The sequence below is a fragment of the Barbus barbus genome (genome assembly GCF_936440315.1).
Source record: "Barbus barbus genome assembly, chromosome: 18".
Lineage (NCBI taxonomy): Eukaryota > Metazoa > Chordata > Actinopteri > Cypriniformes > Cyprinidae > Barbus > Barbus barbus.
In genome coordinates this window covers 8,698,166-8,723,644 of record NC_136746.1, presented here as the reverse complement: position 1 = coordinate 8,723,644, position 25,479 = coordinate 8,698,166, and the positions used below count along the sequence as shown (strand labels likewise).

At 36.5% G+C, this 25,479-nt stretch overlaps 1 protein-coding gene across 1 annotated transcript in view; it reads right to left on the bottom strand.

Annotated features, from left to right (window-relative positions):
• Positions 1–25,479, bottom strand: part of LOC306884033 (protein kinase C epsilon type) — a 114,160-nt gene that overhangs the window by 85,433 nt on the left and 3,248 nt on the right. The window contains exon 2 of the mRNA XM_079439649.1: positions 292–355. Within this exon, the coding sequence (XP_079295775.1) occupies positions 292–355 (64 nt within the window). The remainder of the gene's footprint in view (positions 1–291; positions 356–25,479) is intronic.

The following is a 25,479-nucleotide window of genomic DNA, read 5'->3' as shown; positions in this document are numbered from 1 at the left end:
GCTCTTCATATGACTTCCAGAAAGAGCAGCTGCACAGACTTCCAAAGTCTGTCTGCATTTCAAGCAATGCCGTATGGTAGCAGAACTACAGCATTTTTAGCTTTGAGTGTTCATTGCATTTGTGTCTGTCACCAATGAAAACTTTTTATATCAAACATCAACTGAGTACTAATGTCAGGCAGCACAAGATGTCTGCATTTTATTGAGTATAATGGTTACACAGGGACATGATTCATGCAGTCTTTAAATGACATGTAATGTGATCACAGAAAATTTACAAGACTCTCTTACCTTCGCAGGATGACCCAGACAAGTCGATAATTACATAAACCTTTCCCTCTGGCTCCAAGTCTATCTGTAAGGACCATCAAAGAAATGTTTTAGCAACAAAGCAAAGGAACATTAGTTTTGTCTAACATTTTGGTGTTTATATGCATGATAGATAATCTGATTAATGTTACAATATTTCACATGCCCATTGAGCAAAGTGCATTTTGCCCCCAAAAAATAAAATAAAATAATTGATGATGATAATTTTGTTTGTAAAGTTTTTGTCTAAAAGTCTTTTTTACCCTTGTCTAAAACGTTTCTTTAAACTAAAGATTCAGTCTTCATTTACCACTCTCAAGTGAAGCTCAAAACTGTTTGACTTTTTCCAGTGGAACAAAAAAATATATTATCAAAGAATATATTATCAAAATGTCAAAGCTAAATTTTTCCCACACACACGCACACAAATTGCACAAGCTGTAACATGGTGTCAAGTTCAGATCTAACTCTTGTTAAAATATATATTATAAAAGTATACAAAATAATACTAAAAAAGTGTGTTTGTGTGTGTGTGTGTGTGTGTGTGGCTTGTGCATTTATTTGATCCAAATACAGCAAAAGCAGTAATATTGTGAAATATTTTACTATTTAAAATTAGGGATGCACGATACTTATCGGACCGATAAATTATCGACCGATATGAGAGAAAATTACGTCATTTTTATTGCTCCGATAAACAAATTAAATCCCATAACTAGATCCGATAAAGTATGCTTGTTGGTAAATCAATCAATCAGTCTGATTTATCTGAGATTCATCTTCTTTCTGAGTGCAAGTAATTGCAGCTTTAAACTGCAGTGACTCTCAGCATGTGTTGTGCTCATTACGTCATCATTTGCGAACATGTCTTCGCCGGTCTGGAAGTTTTTCTCGGTGGCAGAGAAGGAAAATGCCATTGCTATTTCCAACGCATGTTCAGCAAGGATTCCGAAAGGAGGAAAAAAGGCATCAAGTAGGGTTGTGACAGTGAGGAAATTTTCCCACTGTTTAATCGACGTGTGTCAACACCTTACCGGTATCACCTCGGTGGAAGGGGGGTGGACGTCGTTTGAGTCTTCTCTCTTTTCCTCACTTTCCTTCGGTTTTAAATAGCTTGTAAGCTCTGTGCGCGTTTTATTTTCACTTTTAATTTAGTGGCAATTCGGCATCAAGCAGTTGTTTGTTTTTAGTTCGCTTGAGTTTTCTCACTTTCTTTTGCTTAAATAGCTTGTAAAAGCACCGTGCTTATTTTACTTTTAAATTAACGGCAATTCGGCATCAATTACAACATACAATATAGAACATATAGCTAACTTTTATTAACAAAACGAATAAAAATGCACCATGCTATATGCCTAATATAAAATAACAGATAACTTACAAATTTTAAATATGCATGGTAGGCCTATACAAAACTGAAAATCAGTAAAGACTGAGGAACAAATAATTATAAAACGTAGAACGTTTATTAGTGAGATGGAAAGTTTTGAGGCACGGACTGCATGTAAAATAATGGGAAAAATATCACAGTTTAAATAAAATAAAAATCAGCAAACAGCCTACTGTGGAACCAAATAGGCTAAATGAGAAACCAATGTTTAAAAAATAAATAAATAAATAGACCTTCCAATATCACCTTAGATAAGTGGCAGGTCAACAGGCTTTTCAAAATCCAAAAATATTTTTAAAACAGGCGCTTTTACATTTCGTTTTGAAACTCTTCTGCCATCGTCTTGTCTTTTTCACCTCACTCGTCAGTCACCTCGGCTCACTCTCCTCAGGTGATAAATGAAATCTGATCTGTGATGCACGACTGTCGTTCGCTGACAAAAACGAACCAAAATACATGCCTCACAGACATGATAAATCTAAAGAAAGCTTTAAATTGCTACTTAACGAAATAAATTAAAACAAAAACAAAAACTATTTAATACAATCCTTATCCATGAAGATGCACTTCTCTCTAAAGGCGCGTCTAACCAGGAGATGGTGAATACTTACTATTTCCCCCGGACACATTCATGGTAATTAATTTTGCTGGGGCTTTTTCTTTATTGTGTGTATTTGAAGGCAGAACTCTTCAGCTGTGCTGACGGCTTGCTGCTGCTGCGGGACACTAAACACCATCGAGTCGCTCTTGACAGTCGCGGCAGCACTGACTCATGTTGTTTCCACCAGCGCGGCAATTTTTTTCATCAATAATTGACGGATGTCTAAAATATAAAGATAAGGAGAAGCCTAAAACAGGCCCGAGGCCCGGCCCGCGTCTGAACTATGACGTTAATATTGGCCCGAAGCCCGGCCCTAGGGACATAAAAAAGTAGGAGCCCAACTTTAAATTAAATTTAAAATAATAATAATAATAATTGGGGGCTAAAAGCGTGTTGTAATGCAAGCGTTACTGAACATGTACCGAGTAAAATATTACTGAAAATTGATTAGTAATGCCTTACACTACTGCGTTACAGCAAAAAGTAATGCGTAACTGTAATGCATTACTTTTGTAACGCCTTACTCCCAACACTGCTTAAAGACTATATAACTTTCTCATCCTCCTGCACTAAAAACGTTGAATAGATGCATTTCTTTATGCATGAAATATTTTAATATAAATCTGTTGTTAATGAGTTGTTAATTGCAGATAAACCATTTCTGTTACAAAGTATTGTGGTGCCTTACACAAAAAATAAAAAACATTTGAAGAGTCAGGACTGATGTTTGCTATAGTTAGGCCAGAGCTACTAAAATATCAGTTTAATCAGTGAATTTTAGATTTTGTATTCTCCTGGGTGCACAAACTGCAGATTATATGAAAATTATAATATAAAAATATGAACTTATCGGTATCGGTATCGGCAATGAGAAGGACTTAATTATGGGTTATCGGTATCGGTTAAATTTTTCATATCGTGCATCCCTATTTAAAATAACTGCTTTCTATTTGAATTTACAGTATTTTAAAATTGAATTTATTCCTGTGATTCCAAGCTGAATTGGTTATAGAAATACTATAATACTTTTATTTAGCAAGGATGTTTAAATTGATCAAAAGTGATAATAAAGACATTATATATATATATATTTCAGATAAATGCTGTTCTTAAATTTCCATTCATTAAAGAAACCTGAAAAAAATTATACTCAGCTGTTTTCAACATAATAATAATAATAAATGTTTGTGACCAGCAAATCAGAATATTAGAATGATTTCTGAAGGATCATGTGACTGCTATTGCTTAAAAAAAGACACTCCTGTGCAAACTACACTGTACATTCGCATTGACTAAAGTGTGTGTTATTTCCTGATTTATTAGGTTTGCACACTACCTGTAGAAGCCTTACTTATCAGAAACGATACTAATGGAAATAAACAAGCACACATGGTCAAGATTAGCCGAATAAATGCTGAGTATGTGGCATCAGCAGAGGAAACAGCACAGTCTTGATGTGAACATGAGCCCTGTGAGGCTTGTGCTGAGGCTGAAATGACTGATATTAGGCCCAGTTCTCCTCTCAGCAGCTAATGACAGCATAACGGCTGTTCCATCAAAACCAGATTAAAGCAGGAAATGGAGGGAGGATGTGGGGATGAGTGGAAAGATTTGTACATGCTATGAGAGTAAAGAGAGAGAGACAGTGAGGATGTGTGTGGGAGTTGGGTTAGAGGCGAGCCGTATCATGTTAGTGCAGTCAACACAGGTTTTACACAGGATGCACCAGTGCAAAAAAAAAAAAAAAAAGCTGCTTGCAAGCGCACTCACACAAACACAAACACAAAATTCACACTCCCAAATCAAAAAGGTTCAGTTAATTGCAATAACTGAGATTCTCACATATACACCAGAAACCACATACATTTCCATGACACAAATCTGTTAGTTAGTTAATAAACATAATACTTTAACATCAAAAGTCTGGGGTTGTTCCTTTTTGTTAAATATTTCGAAAGAAGTCTATTGTTCTCACCAAGGCTGCATTTATTTGATCAAAATACAGTAAAAACAGTATTACTGTAAAATTCTATAACAATTGAAAATATTTAAACAATTTAAAAGAAGTGAAATTCATTTCAGTGTTGGCAAAGCTGAATTTTCAGCATCATTACTCCAGTTCTATTTATTATCAATGTTGAAAACAGTTGTGCTGCTTAATATTTTGTGGAAACTATTTTTTCAAGGATTCTTTGATGAATAGAAAGTTCAAATGAGCAGTATATGAAATAGAAATATTTTGCAACATCACTGTCACTTTTGGGTAATCTAATGCCTCTTTACAGAATAAAACATTAATTTCTGAAAAAAAATGGTAATGATTTCAATGCATTTTTTATATAGCCATGAACTAAAGACAATTAAGTGCCTATAAGCCTGCCTATTAGCACCTGCTCCTTGAGTGAAAAGTCACTCAAAAAACTCTCTTTTAACTAAAGAGTAAAGTAAAAAAAAAAAACTATCAAGATATTGGATATCATCAATATCAAACAGAAAAACTAACTAATTAACAACTAACCAGCTAGCTACTGTATCTAAATAAATATATTTTTAGTTTATTTAGTTTTATTTTGCTAATTAAATGTTGCTAAATTACAAAGCCCTATTTGTAAGTCATTTGCGCCTGGTAACTGAATGAATGAATCAATCTTTTTACTCTGGTACGAGGGTATATGATGCATACAAGCTTTTATTTTTATTAATCAACATTCAAGATTTTGAATAATCTTACTTAATAATCTCTTTGTCTTCACTACTATTTTGAATAATTCTGTGTTGTGACAAATTAATTAAAAGTAAAAACATTCAATTCCCTGGTTTCTCATTTAATATGAGAACATAAAAACTGCATACATAAAATTCCAATCATCAAAATGCTTAAATTACTTTTAAGTGGAGTATATAAATGTCATTTGAGTTTCCCAAAAGTACTTCATATCAACCACCCAAAGCTGTTTGCAGAATTGATGAATATTCAAATCAAACTTAAATTTTTCAAGCATACTGTGTCTTTGTAAGCCCCGGGGCTGCTGCATGTGGGGTTTCTTCACTCCCTGCATGATGGAGGATGAATGAATTAGGATTTTATCAAATCCACACTGGAGGCTTTCCAGAACATTCATGCACTGATTTACTAGTCTAGGGTCAAGACACTCAGATTGCTCTATTTTAACACATTTACATTTAATACAGAACATTTGAGCAGACACCGGCACTGAGAGCACAGATGTGTTTTTATGAAATGAAGTGTTTCCCCGCTGAGGGCCTGTGGGAGAGACGAGTCGCTATGCGGTAAGGATCTGCTGTCGAATGCTTGCTATAGTGACATGTTTGTTATCCCAAATAACCTTGTGACCTTCTCCCTTCCTCCCACTTCCTGTGATGTCACGCTCAAGCTGATCTCTGAATGCTCTCACTCTTGCAGGTGCGACGACATGCCAAATATAGCAGCTCTAGCTGCAGCAGCAAAGGAGAGTGAGTAAATGTTTAAGTTTGGAAATAATGAGTGGACATTTTTCCACATATGTGTCTATGTGCACACATGTACGCAAAGGTGTGGAAGTAAATATTTGCATTTAGATCAGTCTGAGAAAATGGGACATCTGCAGGTCAAAGAATTACAGGCTTGCTCATAAATAAGAAGCAAGCGTGGACTTTCTGAGAACCAGGAGAGCTATATAAGAAATCAGAAAAGAAGTTTTAAATCAATACACTCTAAAAAATAAAAGTCCCAAAAGGGTTCTCCGTTTCAGGTTCCACAAAGAACCCTTCAGTGAACAGTTCTAGGGGGGCGTGGCAGAATCTTAACTTTGATAAAGAATATGTCTTTGGTTTTGAGACTTTAGGCTTTGCAACTTCAGGGACCTTATCTATGCACAATCAGCTAGTAACACTCCAAAGAGAAAGGAAAACTTCATCATATGACCCCTTTAATAGTTAGTACGGTAGTTGTTAATTTAGGTATTGGGTAGGATTAGGGATGTTGAATAAGGTCATGTAGAATGAGGCATTAATATGTGCTTAATTAGTACTAATATATAGCTAATATTCTAGTAATATGCATGCTAATAACTAGTTAAAAGACCCTAAAATAAAGTGTTACCAATTTTTTATTTAATAGTGTATGTATGCATTATGTAGTGCTATACTAATGAATGCCAACATCTACGGTAAAAATATGAAGCATCGACTGGAACAGTTGAACACAAAAAGAGCAATGTCCAGGCAATTCAACTTTCTTAGTTAGTATCTGGAAATTGTACGTTGTCTCTTCATCACTGAAAACGTGTGACATAGTATAAGGACCAATTCTCACAATTAACTAGTTGCTTATTAGCATGCCTATTAATAACATATTGGCTGTTTATTAGTACTTATAAAGCACATATTCTGCATGATCATATTCTACATCCCTAATCCTACCAATACCTAAACTTATCAACTACCTTACTAACTATTAATAAGCAGCAAATTAGGAGTTTACTGAGGCAAAAATATTAGTTAATGGTTTTTAATAGTGAGAACTGGACCTTAAAATAAGCCTGCAGGTTTTTTTTTAAAGATTTGAAGTACACTAAAAGCGTATATTTTAATAGAGTGAAGAACACTTCTTTTTCAAAACGGTTAGAGTACTCTGTTTGTGTGTCTGCACATGTGTGCGGATAATGGACAAAATAGGAAAAAAAGAGGATGTTTATTTCATCTCTGTCAATCATTGATAAAGAGACAGCTGGAGGAGTGGTCACTTTGGCCTTGACCCTAGACACGCAACCTCTGAGCGTGTACCTGACCTGATCTCTTCCCTCCAGCAAGCCTGCATAATCAAAAATATCACACTTAAAGATTAAGTATACATATAAAAAAACTGTATATGTACAGCACAGCCAAAGAACTGGCAAATAAGAAAATGTAAGATGAAAAGAGAGAAAGAAAGCACAGGTGAGTGAGGACAGCTGTCTGGGCAGAACACAGGGCCATGTTGTGTTTTATCTCTCAGATGACAGTGTGTTTAGCCGCTCGCGGAGTGTGTGCTCATGTGAAGGGTGACACAGACCAGATCCCTCAAGCTAATTGAGACTCCACCGAAACACAGACACACACATAAACCTGGACAGAGAGAAATAATATATCTGCGATAACTAAATATTTTCACTTTCAAGTTTCTAAATACGAAATGTATTTACACGGCAGCTAAATGTCCACAGCGTTTGTTTCAGGGCATTTAGCATCGATCATAAAGACGGCTGAAATATTTGTGTTTCTGTTGGGTAATAAACTGGTTTAATGCTGTCAAAACATGAATAATCATAATAATGAGATGAACGCAAATGAACACCGCCACAATATTCTTCGAGCCCTGAGACTCTAAATGAAATATGTACTGTTAAGCTCTAAAAAAAGCTTGCATATGTACATATTTAGCAGTTGAATGAAAAGACAAGATTGTATGACAAAACTACTAATATTTCCCATATACTAAAATGATAAACCACCCAGATAAAGCATTGATTATACACCTAATGCACATCTTTTGCTCTTCATTTTGTTGCATTAGGGCTACAAAAGCTTCCTGTCTTTGTCAGTAAGTGGATATGTCATTGCCCAACAAATTAATTTTATTCCAACTAAAATCGCTTGAAAGCACATCACAAGAATGAGATTTTCCCAAGAGGATGTGAAGGCCGTATAAGTGCTGTGTTGTTGGGTTGCTTCCTGTACCACTTTCAAAAATCCTCATATTTGCTAATGAGCATTATGAATTTTCTATTTCCACTGGGCCGTGCTCAGATCTGTGCACTATAGCTAACAGATGGACACTGAAATTTGTACAGGTGCCAACAAAAATTGTTCAGTTGCAGTTGTGCCAGTCCTTCCCACCGAGATAAAACGTTTGACTGTATGCATGCTGTCTGCAAACTGTAGAAACTAAAATAAATACTGCACAAAAAGAAAATGATAAATAGCAATCCATTGACAACCCATGTAGCCAAAAATTGCAACAGAACATTATTTGCAAGCAACAAATTACTACTAATATTTACTTTTTAAACACTGTATGCTATATTAATACTATGACATATATTTGTAGGCCAAAATCTTGAAACACTTAGCATATTAACTAGTGCTGTCAAACGATTAATCGCATCCAAAATAAAAGTTTTTGTTTACATAATATATGTGTGTGTATTGTGTATATTTATTATGCATATATAAATACACATACATGTATATATTTAAGAAAAATATATTTTTATATATTAAATATATTTATTTTATGAATATAAATATTTACATGTAAATATATGTAATTATTTATATATATATATTGTATGTGTGTATATTTGTATATACATAATAAATATGCACAGTACACACACATATATTATGTAAACAAAAACTTTTATTTTGGATGCGATTAATCGTTTGACAGCACTAATTTGAACACTTCTGTCACGAATCTGGTCCATGCTCTCCTGGTTTACCACCACCAGAGGTCACCCGTTCACCACATTGACTCTCACACTACACAGCACACTGGACTACAGTTCCCACAATGCATTGCACAGATCACAGCTGTCACCATTCACTCATCACACACATCTGATGCTCATTTCACAATCACGCACTCACTATTTAACCTGGGACTTCCTCTTGCTCTGGGCCGAGTATCGTTTGCATCTATCTCTCACCTAGCGATAGCACTTTACAGAGCCATTGTCTTAGCCTTAGTCTTGCCTTGTTTTCCTGCCGTGTCTGACCCTGCCTTTGTCTCCTGTATTTACCCCTTTGCCTTGCCGTTTGGACTGTGTTTGCACCTCGTTTGGACTATTGCTCTCGTCTCTGGATTATCTCTCTGCCTTGCCCCTTTGGATACTGTTCGCTGATCGTCGACCCACGCTTGCTCCACGGATTGCTCTGTCTTGCCCTTGCCATACCTGTTTGCCACTGTCTGACCCTGCCTGTTTTCTGACCATGTTTGGTAATAAAGCTTTGCAAATGGATCCGCACGTCTCATGTCTCGTCAGCCCCGTAACAACTTCTGTTCCATTGTCCTGATTTCAATTGATTTTTTTTAAATAAGTTTTTGGTTAAATGCCTGAAATAAGGTTAATTATAGACTTTCACGTAATATAAACATGTATTTCACATACAGACTTTCATACTTTCAGGTTTTATTCTACAACATATAATGCTTCAGTAATACTCCCTGTGAGCCTCGTCATTTTTATACGCACTCTTTTGCATTCTCGCAAACTATTCTAACTAAACCTTTGGTGATTGGTGACAGTATGATGGTTAAGGATGCCTGGATCATATTTCACCTTATAAATCAAAAGATTTAAACCTTTTAGAATTGTTTAGAATTGATTATTTACTCAGTCTCATGCCATTCCAGATGTAGATGAGTTTGTTTCAGAAGAATTTAGCATTATATCACTTGCTCACCAATGGATCCTCTGCAGTGAATGGGTGCCATCAGAATAGAGCTGCTAAAAACATCACAATAATCCACAAGTATTCCACACCACTCCAGTCCATCAATTAACATTTTGTGAAGTAACACTGTATGTTTGTAAAAAACTAATTTGTCAAGATCTGCGGCCTGTACCATGAAGTCAGATTAGCTGGCTAGCCAGGGATGCATTTCCAAAAAGCATCGTTAGCTAACTATGGTTGTAAATTCCATTGAACTCTATTGGTAACGACGGAACTTGCGACCATGGTTGCTTTTGGGAAACGCACCAAGTTTCAGTTTAGTTTGCACCAATCCTGGGTTTTTGGTACCATGAAAGTGGCTCGGCTTTTAGCTGCGTTCATTGCCATAGTAACTTGCACTCCACGGCTAACCTGCTCTGGGACAGGTTATATTCTGAGTTAGATCTCAAACTGAAATTGGACCAATCAGATGTGAGCAAAGTGACACGTGTCTGACACAGAAAAAAGTCAAGTTTCTCTTGCTCCAAATTAATGGTCACTAGTACTAAAAAAAAATTGTCTGGCTTTAATTATAATTACTTTAGTTATTTTACAGGATTTATATAATTATATGATTTATATTACTATTAATTCATTACACACAAGCAATTTTAGTTTAACAGTTATTATAAATCATTTATTTTAAATGAATGTTAATATATACAGATCGTATATAATATAAATAAGCTTTAGAATCAATAGATAACTCTTTAAAAATGACTACGTGACCTTACATGTTCGAGTCTGTATATTTCCAACTACATATAAACCTCCTGTTATTTATTGGAAAGTTTTATGTCCATAAATGTAAATATACTAAATGTAAACCCCACTTTAACATCTTCAAACAAGAACTGAAGTTATATTTAAATACAATTTTAATGTCTGTTAACAAGAAAGCTATAAAACATCTAGAACTTGTGTAATGTTTAATATTTTTCCTTAATATGCTTGTATCTTTATTTGTGTGCCCGCTCTTTTTCTTTTTTCTTTATATTTATTTATTTTTTGACTCCTTTCTGTCTATTTCTTAATATGTTTTTTATATTATATTACTTTTTTCTGTTAGCTATTAAACCATAAGTAATTTGGGAACGTCTCAGGTTACACATGTAACCATGGTTCCCCGAAGGGAACGAGACGCTATGTCTCGATGCCACACTTCCGGCATCCCTGCCAGCGCTTGCTTCATTCCTAGAAGCTGACGCCGGCTCTGCCGCATGTGCTTTTAAGCTTCCTGGTCATGACGTCAACCAAGGCTCGTGATTGGCTGTTCGCCAGTGATGTCACACATTCATGTGCACGTGCTCCACAAACTCAGGATCAAAGCCTGAGTTGACAGTCAAGAAAGTTGATGATCAGCATCATGGTACCAACAAAGCCGGACTGGAATGGTTTGGTTTTGTCAACTCGAAACTAATCCTGTAACTCTGAATTTGTTCATCTACCATCACGGTACAGGCCCCTGGCTAGTTCATAATCCATAATAACACGTCCTCCATTAAAAAAGTAATCTTGTCTGAATCAGGAGAGAAATAGAAACAGATTAAGCATCAATTACAAGAGGAAACAGTCCAAAACAGTTCTAAACATATATATCTGTTGATTTTGATGTGAGAGGACAACAGGGGATGCACGTTTTCCACAGAAGGAAGCATTGTTATGGATTATGGATATTTTGGCCAGAAGCAACAGTTTAAAGTTAAAATGCCTTACTGATGGTTTTGTTTCTTACAAACATGCAGCTTTTCACTTTGCAAGATGTTATTGATGGACTCGAGTGCTGTGGATTAGTTGTGATGTTTTCATCAGCTGTTTGGACTCTCATTCTGACGGCACCCATTCACTGCTGAGGATCCATTGGTGAGCAAGTGATGTAACGCTAAATTTTTCCAAATCTGTTCAGATGAAGAAACAAACTCATCTACATCATGGATGACCTCAAGGTGAATATATTTTCAGCATTTTTTTTTTATATTTTTGGGTGAACTATTTAAGCATTTTTAATCCCTCATTAACATAACACACAAAAAATACAAACATATTATTTAACATAATTATAATGAACATAATGAACAAATTATACTAAAAATAAAATTACAATTTCAAAATGCTATGCTAGTGTATGTAGTTGTGTTTAATATACTATATATATATATATATTAAAATGTTTGTTTCTTGTACAAAAACTAAAATGTCATGAAAATAATGTCCCAATGATAAAAAAAAAAAATCTTATAGGAAGTTCATTTTATTAATGCTACATTTTTATTAATATTTTGGTGTTAAATATGGCCTGGATGTTTTGGTAAGATTCACCTAGAAACCTAATTTACCTCTCTACAGCAGGCCATTTTCTACACAAGAATGTTTACTGTTGTACAAGGTTTGTGTGCCAGTGTGTGCGTGTGTTAACATGTTTAAAAGCTTTGGTATGCGCATTAGCTGATATTTCAACAGTGTTGCGCAAGTTACTTCCAAACTGTAATATATTACAGATTACTTGTTACTGTTATTTAAAAGTAATCCCTTACGTTACAATATTACTGTCTCAGAATTGTAATGTGTTACATGAGTCCTGTATTACTTTTGAGTTACTTTCACCAAAATATCTACAGAAGTAGAACTTAACATTCTAAAATGACAAAATGTACTAGAGCCCTGCCCTAATGGCAAAGTGTTTATATTTCGTTCCGGCTTTTTTATTAAGAAATATAGAATATAGAAAAAACGTTTGGAGCATTTGTTGTTCATTAAATAAGTTTTTTCTTTCTTAAAGTAACGACCAAGCGGCAGACCGGCAGGCTGATCATAGCCATGTTTGATCAATTTAGCCTTCTCAAATCATCATGACTTGCCTAAAATAAAATCTATAGATATACTAAAACAGTTCAAGCATATAACAATGTTTAAATGTTAAACCTAGATAAATGTGCACTACATCAGTAGTTTGTGCGGAGAGTGGAAGCTAAAGCGCAGGACATGGATGCGCCAGCGCAATCAATTGCAGTTTTTTTTTCAATGGAAACAACTTACGCCATAATTTTTGCTCATAAAGGTAAGAGTAATACATCATTCCTAACTGTAAAGGGTCTACTTTTATTTGTGTGCACTCACAATATCAACAAAACATCGTGCTTTTATCTTGAACAGGAGCGCTTCACAAAAATGAACTGAAACAGCGAATACATGCATGATAAATATATCTATAGAAAGCTTTAAATTACTACTTAAGAAAATAAATAAAAACGAAAAACAAAAACTATTTAATATAATCGTTATCCGTGAAGTTGCACTTCTCTCTAAAGGCGCGTCTAACCAGGAGATGGCGAATCCTTACTATTTCCCCCGGACACATTCATGGTAATTACTTTTGCTGGGGCTTTTTCTTTATTGTGTGTATTTGAATGCAGAACTCTTCTGCTGCGCTGACGGCTCGCTGCTGCTGCGGGACACTAAACACCGTTGAGCCTCTCTTGACAGTCGCAGCAGCAATTTTTTTTCCATCAATAATTGATGGATGTCTAAAATATAAAGATAAGGAGAATCAACAGTCCAGAGGACCGGCCCGCGTCTGAAGTATGACGTGAATATTGGCTCGAAGCCCGGCCCTAGGGACATAAAAAAGTAGGAGCCCGACTTTAAATTAAAAAAAATAAATTGGGGCTAAAAGTGTGTTGAACACTGAACATGTACCGAGTAAAATATTACTGAAAATTGATTAGTAATGCCTTACACTACTGGGTTACAGAAAAAAGTAATTTGTTACTGTAATGCATTACTTTTGTAACGCCTTACTCCCAACACTGTATTTCAAGTGGTGATAGCACTATTTCAAATCAGAGACCTACACTTAAAGCATTCCTGGTGTGCATTCTGTCTCTCCATCTCTCCTGTGACTCTTCATTACTGTTCAAACAGCACACTTTGACTGCTGAAAAAGCGTCAAGCATCAATGGTCATTCTTACACTGCATCCCTTCAAGACACTATTACATTAGCGTGAATTTACTTAAAGAGCAAACGAAGTCAGACATCACATGATTGTAAACTCGAGTCATGCTTTTGAGACCACTATATGACCTACCACCTCTCATTCATCTGTTTCAATTAGATGCTGCCCTTACACATTGACCAATGTAGAAACTACACACACATTAACAAACGTACTTTTCTTAAACATTCCCTTTTTTCTTCGTTTTTAGTCTGTAGGGACTTTTAGTTATTTTGTTATTTAAGGAATGTGAACTTGAGAAAACGTTGCGGTTGCTTTCAAGTAAACACACAAAATGCATTATTTGGGTAACACTTTACAATAATTCACTAACACTTAAATTACACAGAAAAGCAAGTAGGTGCATGATTTGGCATGGCAGCAAATACAAATAATTAATAACCGTTTCCTTACTTAAATCCTGCATTTGGACCAGGCTCGGTTGCAGAATCACATCACACTGTGCTTCTGAAATTAATATCTTAATCTATATAGTGTAGAAGTTAGCTATCTCTGTGTCGTACGTGCTTGTCAAGCATGAAAAACAAGTTTTATTTAAATTCTGCATAGCCTATATTATCATATACAGCATGCAAAGAGCGCTCCCTTTAAATGTATTAAAAACTGTCACTCATTCATCACGATCTTACCAAATTCCATTTTAACCAATGAATGTGACCACACAATGAAACCTTTCTGAAGTTACGAGCATGAAAGAAATCGGCGCTGGACAAAAAGTGGTGAGTGTGTGGATTCCAAACTAAACACCTCTGATTGGCCATTGCATTGTAGAAATCAACAAACATGTCTGTGATTGGCTACTTTGCTCCCCTCTGCGAAAATGCATTGTAAAATCTTACAATAACTTTAAACTGGTGAACTTTAAAAGAGAAAAAGAAGAATTAGGGGAAAACAATAAATTATGAATAATTTGCTGCCATTGTGTGAATAATATGCAATCATGTAATCCATAAAAAGTAACTGTAATCTGATTATGAGCATTTTAAAATGTAATATAATCTAATTAGGAGTACCTAATTTTTGGAATCTGATTACGTAATCTCTTCACCGTACGCTATAGGTAAACCTACAGTTTGCATGATGTACATTTAATCATCAGCATATATGCACATACTGTACAGTCTGCCTTGAAACTGAAGAAACAGAACAACAACAACAACATCACACTACTGGAGACACTGCACAAATAGATGCCAGGGGCCTGTACCATGATGGTAGATGAACAAATTCAGAGTTACAGGATTAGTTTCGAGTTGACAAAACCAAACCATTCCAATCTGGCTTTGTTGGTACCATGATGCTGATCATCATCTTTCTTTGTCAACTGCAGCTAAAAAGCCAAGCCACTTTCAAACCCCAGGATTGGTGCAAACTAAACTGAAACTTACCTGGCTAGCCAGTTAATCCGGCTTCATGGTACAGGCCCCGGCACTGATTAGAGCATGTCTCAGGAGGTTAAGATTATATGATTAATTGTGATTAATCGCATCCAAAATAAAAGTTTTTGTTTACATAATATATGTATGTGTACTGTGTTTATTCATTATGTATATATAAATACACACATACAGTATATATTTTGAAAATATTTACATGTACATACATTTATATTGTTATATTTTATATTATATATAAACATATTTTATATATAAGCATAACATATTTTTCTTAAATATATACTTGCATGTGTTTGCTTTTATATATACATAATAAATACACACTGTACACACTCATATATTATGTAAACAAATCTTTAATCGTGATTAATCATTTGACAGCACCAGTTTAAGCATTTACAAATAATTTGTTTTTGCTTTATCACTAACTTCTGGAGAGAAATAGCGCAGACAATGGACAAGAATAAACTTTCTAATACGTGTACATCAAATACCTGTGTTTGCAAAAGCTATCAAATGGAGGACACTTTGAAAGTCTATGCGTTCGTCTATAAGCACATGCTCAGTGCTCACATCAAAACTTAAGTATTCTTTGGGCTTAAGGTTTGTGGTTAGCTGGTTAGCAAAACAGATTGTATCCTTAATAGCAGTTTTTACTGCAATGTTTGTTACCTATAATGCTGTAATACCTTCAGCCACACATTCCCCATTCTGTGGGAATCAGAATCATTAAGTGATCACATGTGTCTTGATATCAGTGAAGGCATCAGGTCCCCCAGTCTCACCCCACCGCCTCCTCTCTGTCCCCCTCTATCTCTCTGGGAAGTAAACATGGGAGAGGGAAAACAGGAAGCCCAGGCTACCGTGTGACTCAAAGGCACCGCCGGTATTTTTAGCTCCGGCCCGGCAGTACCCCGGCCCTTGTTTCCTCCAGGGCCACCGGGAGGATACTACTGTCCGCTCCTCTGTCGGGCCCCGCGGGGAAACGAGGTCAAGCTAAGAAAGGGTCCTGTCAATCCAGACAGCTTTTATATTGGTCATGTCTGTCAATCGTGGCCTTAGTGCAGTGGCATTTTAAGGATATAAATACCAGAGCACTCCTGTGTGATCTACACACAACACCAGCATGAGACAAAGGCTCAGATACAATGCAGCCCTACAACCAGAATCTGAACTGATCTATATATCAGCTATTTTACAACAGCTCCAAATGTGGCTCATTCAGAAGAGGACATTTCAGTTTTATGATAGCAGTTTCACATTTGTACATTTTCATTTGTTAAGAATAATCGCAGTGGCGATTATTACCAACGACTGCAGACTTCGGCACATTTTGTTTCCTACAATAAATTGTAGTAAAATATCCACCTTATCCAGAACTCTTTTTGTTTTCTATTCTACAAAATATCCTGTCTCTACTTCGAGGTGAGAATTCGCTGCAAATGGTTCAGTGCATGAATTAAATGAATCAATTTGAATCACGAACAATTTCACACCTTTTTGCACACCTGTTTGACCTGATTAGATCAAAGAGTGATGTATTCACGAATCTGGCCAAAGAGATCTAATGAAGAGATCTGGCCAATGAAATCTAACAACTACTTTCACATAAAAGCTTATTTTTCAGGCTAGCCCTGTGAAATTTCTCTCCCATTCATAAGTTATATGATCTTTGTACAGTATATCTAAAGCCTTTGATCTGGCATCGCTAGTTCTGATACTAAACAGCTAACAGAATAGACAAACAACTTGACTGCTAAAATATTATTAGTAGAATTATCGGAATACAGTAATCTTCATTGACACATTTATCAGTAATATCGTACTGGGGGGCACAGTGGTATTAAAGGGTCTAGCAACTTCCTTGGTATAATATCCGTGGCAATTAAAATCACACGCATGATCATTCCTTCTAATATTTAGTTGAATAACCTACAGTTATGTCTGCATGTTATAAAAAGCAGTCTCAGATTATTAGCTGCTATTTCCTGCAGCAAGAGCATCCTAAAACAGACACTAAGGGCAAAGACAGAGGGCATGGATGTTGTCGTAGAGGGTGTGTGTGTTGTGTCTGGAAGTGAGAAGAGCTTTGAGAAACAGCCACGATACTATTGTTTTCTGCAGATCTGCGTCAGAAGCTAGAAGGTAAGTGAAATATAAATGTTTCCCTGTGTTGCTTCACACAACACCGACAATCTGCCCAGTCACCAGTAACCCTTTCCCACACAGCAACAAACCAGTGAAGAACACAGATTCCCAGCTGCTTCATGACAAAGCTAACACTAAAGCGCAATTTCATAACACATGATTCAATAAAACCGTTCAACGAGCCATTCAATAAAATATGAGGCTATCTATTTATGTTAAGAGTTTCATATCCAGGAGCTGAGAGCCCATCCTGTGTGGTTAACCTTTCAGGAAATCCAATCCTTCAGTGAGTGTCTTCAATGTCTGTGGTGATATTATTTACACTTGCTCCTGTGTCGCTCCACAGGTTTACATACAGTTCACACACTATGCAGTTCACAACACAGATTAAGCTGTATCATAGTCAATCAACAAACCAACAAATATATGAATGAGCAGACAGATGAATGAATGAATGAATGAATGAACGAACAAGCAAATGAATGAGCAAAATGTGCAAATGACTGAACGAATAAAATGACTAAAACAAAATGAATGAACAAATGAACTAATGAATTAACAAAGTACAGTTTTTTTTTATTGCTTTGGTGCAATTTTCACAAGCAATTGGTATATTTTCAAAACTCTTAGTACTTCTATCACAACAGATCATCAAAAGTGCACATTTTTCAAACATTTCAGCATATTTTCAATTGTGTTAGTACAATACACATAATCACAAAATATCCTTTTCACTACACAATATAAGTGTTTCATCTATATAAATGTTTCCTTCACAGTAACTGCCTTTCATAATGCTATTACTATCAAACTTTTGATTCGCATCTATCATTCAGTTTAATACATTTATCTATCATTTAATTCAACTGATCTTAATGTTTAATCAATGAATCATTTATTATGTCCATAGATTTTCAACTTGTCTGATTGTGTTCTGATTATTTGTAAGTTACAAATTACTGCAAGAGCTTTCAGTCAAGAAAGACCAATTACTAATTATTTTCACCTGATGATCACAATAATTATTAGATACCACATAAGTGAGACTGCAATGTTCAAACATGAATCAGGATAGACTTGCAGAGAGAGGAAACCTGCATCGAAGAGGTGGTGGTGGTCCTCAACAGAGAGGTGGACTTGGTCCAAGAGAAAGAGGTGGTGGTGCTCCTCAATAGAGAGGTGGACGTGGGCCAAGAGAAAGAGGTGGTGGTGCTCCTCAACAGAGAGGTGGACTTGGTCCAAGAGAAAGAGGTGGTGGTGCTCCTCAATAGAGAGGTGGACGTGGGCCAAGAGAAAGAGGTGGTGGTGCTCCTCAACAGAGAGGTGGACTTGGTCCAAGAGAAAGAGGTGGTGGTGGTCCTCAACAGAGAGGTGGACTTGGTCCAAGAGAAAGAGGTGGTGGTGCTCCTCAATAGAGAGGTGGACGTGGGCCAAGAGAAAGAGGTGGTGGTGCTCCTCAACAGAGAGGTGGACTTGGTCCAAGAGAAAGAGGTGGTGGTGCTCCTCAATAGAGAGGTGGACGTGGGCCAAGAGAAAGAGGTGGTGGTGCTCCTCAACAGAGAGGTGGACATGGGCCAAGAGAAAGAGGTGGTGGTGGTGCTCCTCAAAAGAGAGGTGGACGTGGGCCAAGAGAAAGAGGTGGTGGTGCTCCTCAACAGAGAGGTGGACGTAACAGAGGCCTTACCATGGCAGAGGCTGCCAGGTTACTTCAGCCTAACTTACAAAGGTCAACTGTCAGCTCTATCATCAGAACTTTTCACCAAGAAAACCGGTAAGTCTGCCATAGTAACTTCACTTTACTTTTACAATATAGTACTGTTACAGTAATGGCATTACTGTATAGAAGAACAACATGTAATTCTCACAGTTTTATTACTAATCGTAAAATATTGACAGGATACTGTTGTCCTCTCAGAATTAACAGGAGACAACCTGGTGGTGGTCGCCCACGTGTTTTGACTGACCAGCAGGAGTTAGCTGTGGTGGAAATGGTTAGGGCAAGGAATGACATACGGTTGTGTGAAATCAAGCAGGCTATTGAGAACAGCAAAGACACCTGTTGACACACAAAGACACAATAAATTGGTGTACTGTAAGGCATGCAATTTACAGTACTGACTAACAATGTCATCTATTATTTGTAAAAAAGCTAACCAAATTATTATTATTTTAGAGGGTGATTGAGCTGGACGCTGCTGTGAATCATCACAAGTATATTTTTGTTGATGCAAAATGGTGGCAAAAACCAGACGCCGTGGACGTAACCTTATTGGCCAAAGGGCAACCATCCAAGTGCCTGGACAATATGGGGGAAACATCTCGATGTGTGCAGCTATATCTGAAGATGGTGTGGTAGGCTGTGGACCAGTTATAGGATCATACAACACTGAACACCTGATAACTTTTCTAAATGAGCTTGTGCAGGCCTGTCAGGGTGAACATGTCATCTATGTTATCGTGTGGGACAATGACAGTTTCCACCATGCAGAGCTGGTTCGGGAATGGTTTCAGGCACATCCTCGGTTCATGACCCTCTACTGAATTGAAAAATTCCTCAATTGGGTTGAGGAAAGGAGAGTATGGGGGAAGCCCCATACTCTCCTTTCCTCAACCCAATTGAGGAATTTTTCTCTACATGGAGGTGGAAGGTGTATGATTGCCATCCCAATGAGCATGTCACCCTTCTTCATGAAGCTTGTGGTGATATAACTGCAGAGCCATGTCAAGCCTGGATTCGTCATGCCAGAAGGTTTTTTCCCGTGGTGCCAGAACAATGAAGACGATGTTGATGGAAAATTTATGGCCAAATGTTTCAGGACCACATTTACAGGTTGTTGTTGTTGTTTGCTGCTTTTTTTTCACATGCAACCACAGTATTGTTGCAAACTAAAATTTAAATAAAAAGCTTTTTTTGTTTGCGTATGTAAATGACTTGATATGTTCTTTGATCACCTTACTTATGAAAGTTCAACTTCTTTGTACACCTTACTTATGAAAATAGTACCAAACGAATAAAAAAACCCGGAATGAGTTAATGAACTAAAAAAAATTATGTATGAACCAAACGAATAAATTAAAAAATGAACAAACTAATAAATTAACGAACAAGCAAATGAAATGAATGAACATACAAATGAATGGATGAACAAACTAATAAATTATAAAAAATTAAAGAACAAAAATGGATGAAGAAACTAATAAATGAACAAACTAATAAAAGTTAAACTAATGAATGAATGCATGGACAAACTAAATGAATAGACAAACAAGCAAATTATTCAATTAATTAATTAAAATGAATAAATGAGCAAACTAAATGAAAAATGAAAAGCTAAATAATAAATTAAATTAATGATCAAACAAATAAGTAAACAAATGATTAATTGAATGATTGAATAAATAAACAAGCAAACAAAATGATCTAAGAAACAAACTAATGAATGAACAAGCTAATAAATGATCGAGTGCACAAGTGAATTTGTGGTTGCTTTCAGGTTGCAGTAGAGTAAAACACTAGTTGTTGACATTTGTTGACAGTATGGAGTTGCTGACTGGTGTACTGATTCAACAACGCAGCCAAAGGAAACATGAGACTAACTGTATTGCCACAAGCCTGAAAAATAAATAAAGATAAATAATGATATCTAAGAGGGGTGTTAACGGTTAACGAAAACTGCAAATCATAATGAAACTTTGATAATGACAGGTCATGATTAAACAATGGAAGAGAAGGTCAGAGAGAGAAAGAGTGTGTGAAAAAGAGAGCTCCATCTTGTTGATGGCTGAATTGCACTCCAATTTATTGTGAGCCATTGCATCTCAATTATACTGACATTACAACAGGTACATGTGTAATTGAGCAGAAACAGAAGAATGCTTCTCTACTTGATTCTTTGGCTAATCGACAATTAACTGTCATCTGTTAACCATTGGATGATACGCGGGATGTTAACCAAAGGTGAAGTGTGTTCAGTCAAGAAAAAAGGTGAAGTGTGTCATAGTTTGATACAATGAAAACTGGTAATATTGTGGTTCAACGGCTCTATCAAAATATACAGATTACAAGGGAGTGCAAAAACCACACACTTCACCTTTAACACTTCACTGTGCAAAGATCTTACCTCCATATTTCTGAATGATCAACAGTAAACAGATTTGTCTCATTTAGGTGTTAAATTTGAAGGGTTAACCTTTCAACTGAATGAATCTCTGTTCAAGCGTAGGGTTAAGTGTTGGTACACAGCAGCTTAATACGTTTGTCACTTTTGAGTACTTAAATGTTTTTTTTACACACAGGTTCTTTAAGGGAGGGACACTGGCATTCTACAACCAAATTTGCTTTAGAAAATTTCTAAAATTTAAATTGGTCAAGTATGCAATGCACATAACTGAACAACTAGTTTAAATAATCACAGAAATACTAACACACATGTTGATGCTGTTTCTCTCCACTGTGGTAGCTCCATTGGGAAACAGCAAAGAGTGAAAGAAAGATGGATGAGAGAGAATGGTGAATAGAAAAGTAAAACTGGTAGTTCTTCAAAGGCTTATTATCTACTCTAATGTTTTATGAAACTCAATCAGCCTTTCCTTTATGCATCTTTATGCAACAAGACTTTTCATAATTATACAAATCACATGCAGTGACTTGTAAATGAAGACATGCTTATAGGCATTTCTGGCAGACTTATAATGGACGCCACATGTGAGACCATAGGGTGTCCCATTCCTCATTTTAGCTTTCAGATGGGTGCTTGCGAATGCCCCCTTTGCAGCCGCTATGCGCCCTCGATGCACACTTCTGCAGATCCCGCACTGAGGCGAGCTCCGCAGCAGACTTCACAGATTTTCCGAAAATTACAGACAGTTACATATATATTCCCTACCTTTCTTTATGTTACACCACAAGTAACAAGGGAATTTATAGTAATGTTAATATTTAGCCAGTCCCCAAACTCATTCACTCAAATGACTTGGATGTGCAGAGCATTCACAGCTTGCCCTGTTGAAAAAAACAGCACATGCTGGTTATGTTTAAAGCATGGCAGCTGGTTTAAGTTGGTCCTGAGCTGGTTTAAGCTGGTCATGGTCAACTACAGTGTGTGCATAATTATTAGGCAAGTTGATATTCTGATCATATTTTTTTCCAAGAACATTTTACCAATTCCAAACCACATCAATCTTAATAACTACTATTAATTTTGTATGTAATCATTTATAAGTGATATATAATTGTCCATGAAGGCTGGAAGTGAAAAACACCTTATATTCAAGATGCAAGATTCAAGCTGAAGTGTTGTGAAATACATGAAGACTGATTTTTATAGGCTTTATTGACAGATAAATTGAGAGTGACTCTTGAAGGACCAGCACCACTCTCTCTTGTACCACTCTTTCAAGAATTTATCTTCCAGAATCTGGCAGTAAGTTTTGGGAGTTCATTCCAGACAGACTGGAAGACCTCAGATCTCTGAGGAGCACTTGCTGTTGTCAGGCTCCTTGTGCAGACAAAAATCTCACTGGATTATTACAATTAATGGAAAAATTAATGTTTGGAAATGTAAACTGATATTTCCTACTGACCTACTGACACACTACAGCAAAAGATAGAAATAACTTACTTAAAACCATTTTTAGCTGGTGAAAATACTAGTGTCCAAAAGGTAGCACTGAAAAATTCAATCAGACCAAAAATACTAGTGTTCTAATAATGTTGGCCACCACTGTAATCGTCCATGAAGCATGGAAGTGAAAAACTTGTTATATTCAGGTGTGCATAATTATTAGGAAGGTTTTCTTTTTCATTTTAATCCATCTCTGCAAGACAGGCTTTTCAGGATAGGAGATGGGACTAAAAATTGTAATTGTAATAATCCATCCATTAATTGTAATAATCCAGTGAGATTTTTGTTTTCAAATGGAGTCTGACAACAGCCAGTGCTCCTCAAAGATCTGATCTGATCATCATCCAGTCTGTCTGGAATGACATGAAGAAACTGAACAAACTAAGACAGACTAAATGCAGAAGAACTGTGGCAATGTCTCCAAGATGCTTCAAGAGATCTACCTATGCACGCACTGTAGCTCCTGCTCAGGACCATTTTATAACCAGCTCTGGACCATCTTAAACCAGTTTATGATCAACTAAGGACCAGCTTAAACCAGCTGCCATGCTTCAAAACATGCCTAACCAGCATGCTGTTTTTTTCAACAAGGATTTCTGGTTAAGGAAAAGCATCTATCATTTAATCTCTCTCAAGGAAAAATGAATTTCATTCTAAATTTGACAGTCTACTTCCCTAACCTCTAATTTACTTGGAGCTTCGAGAAAGAGGAAAAATAATGTCTGCCAGATTCAGCCCATCCACTTTCTAAAGTGTCAGGCCGAGACACGGTTTAAAATCAAGTTTCTTTTCTAAAGCCAAGCGCACACTTAAAGACTCCTCATCTCTTGTTTTCTGTCATGTTGGTGCGTGCATTTCACAACTGAATGCAGACTAGCTGTGCTGGAAACACTGTCTTAGTGTTTTAGTCCAGTGTTCTGTTTGAATTAGCAGATGCATACCTTGTTAACAAAACAGAACATCATGAAAATCATTCGGTTCTGGGACCAGTTCTGAACAACAGCCGGTTCTCAGCTAACAGCCTACTGAGGGCAGATAAAGGACAGTGCAGACAGACATGGGGGGCGTGTGGAATCAGCCCAACCTCTAACTTATTCTGAAGTTTACACAGCCGGCAGACCTCGGCCTTCACACCTCCAACTGGCCCCACCATGCAGCTCTCGGTTAAAGCAAATGGAGATGAAAAGCTCCCGCAATGAGCTGCCTGGGATGAACAACATAACACTGACATGCCCTTTAGAACAAAATAAGCCTACAGCTTGCAAGTGCAGGCATGACCGAAGAGGAGTTGCCTTTGAAATAGGTGTGAGTATGTTTGTGTGCAAGTAAAGGGTTCGTGGGAAAATGGGTGACTGGGTAATTCCCGCAGTCTGGCCAAACCTCTACAACCTTTCTCACACTTTCACACAAATAGCTTTCAAATTACGCAAACGCTGCCTTTGAGCCAGTCAAAGCCTACCTCTGCACACATCTGTCCCATAGATTGATGCTCATTTTCTCTTCGTACACTATCAGGCACTTGCTTGTCTTGACAGATACTCACTATGACACACACAGACACGCTCTGCCAGGAATCCTGCTCGCTTGAGGACGCAAGGCTTGGGTAGGGTTGCACCAAACGTTTGTATGTTCTTTCTTAAAATGAGACATTCTCAGCAGAGGCTTAGCAACTAGTTTTTTGTAAATACCTCTCTGGTAAATTTGGTTGCATCGTTTGCTTTTAAAGCCAATCTAGGTCGTAAAACCTCAGCGTAATCATATAATATGACATTTACCTTTAATGATCCAATGAGCAGCTGAAAAAAACCTGAGCATTTCAGTTTGACCTTAATATGAGTTTGTTTAAAACATATTTTGACTCATGTAACTCTTATTGGTAATGAATCAAATTACCATAATGCATACATTTACATTTATATTCAGTTAGACTTTTAGTAGATACTTTTATCCAAAGTGACTTAAGGAAAGTCACAAGCAATTTGTCATAAAAGCCAAAAATATTCATAGTACACAATCCCAAATTTAAAGTACAGAGTTACAGTATAGTAAGTGCCTAAATAATCATGAAATGTAATGAATAATATTTTAAAATACTGTACATTTTAATTATGTAAATTACAACATCTAAAATTAATTAAGGATGATAAATAAATACTAATACAACAAAATTTGATATTATTTTTTTTGCTAAAGAGCCGCTAAGTAATATTTTAATCACATGATGTTTCCTTGTGCTCAATATAAATGAGCACAAAAGTCAACATCCTCATATACTGTATGTCTAGGAATTAAGTCACACCAAACATAAGCTCAGTGTAATTCAATAGATCAGCCATCTTATTCCTATATATCATATGTACGGTATTTTTCAAGTACATTGAGAGTTATGAAACTCTGATGTGTAGTACTGTGTAAGCTGTAGATAAGTGCTCATGTAAGCCCCAACTAGCATAAGTTTCAATTTAGGACCGGTGTATCCAGCCCATGGTTACTTGTTTGCACTGTCATTAACAACCGCAA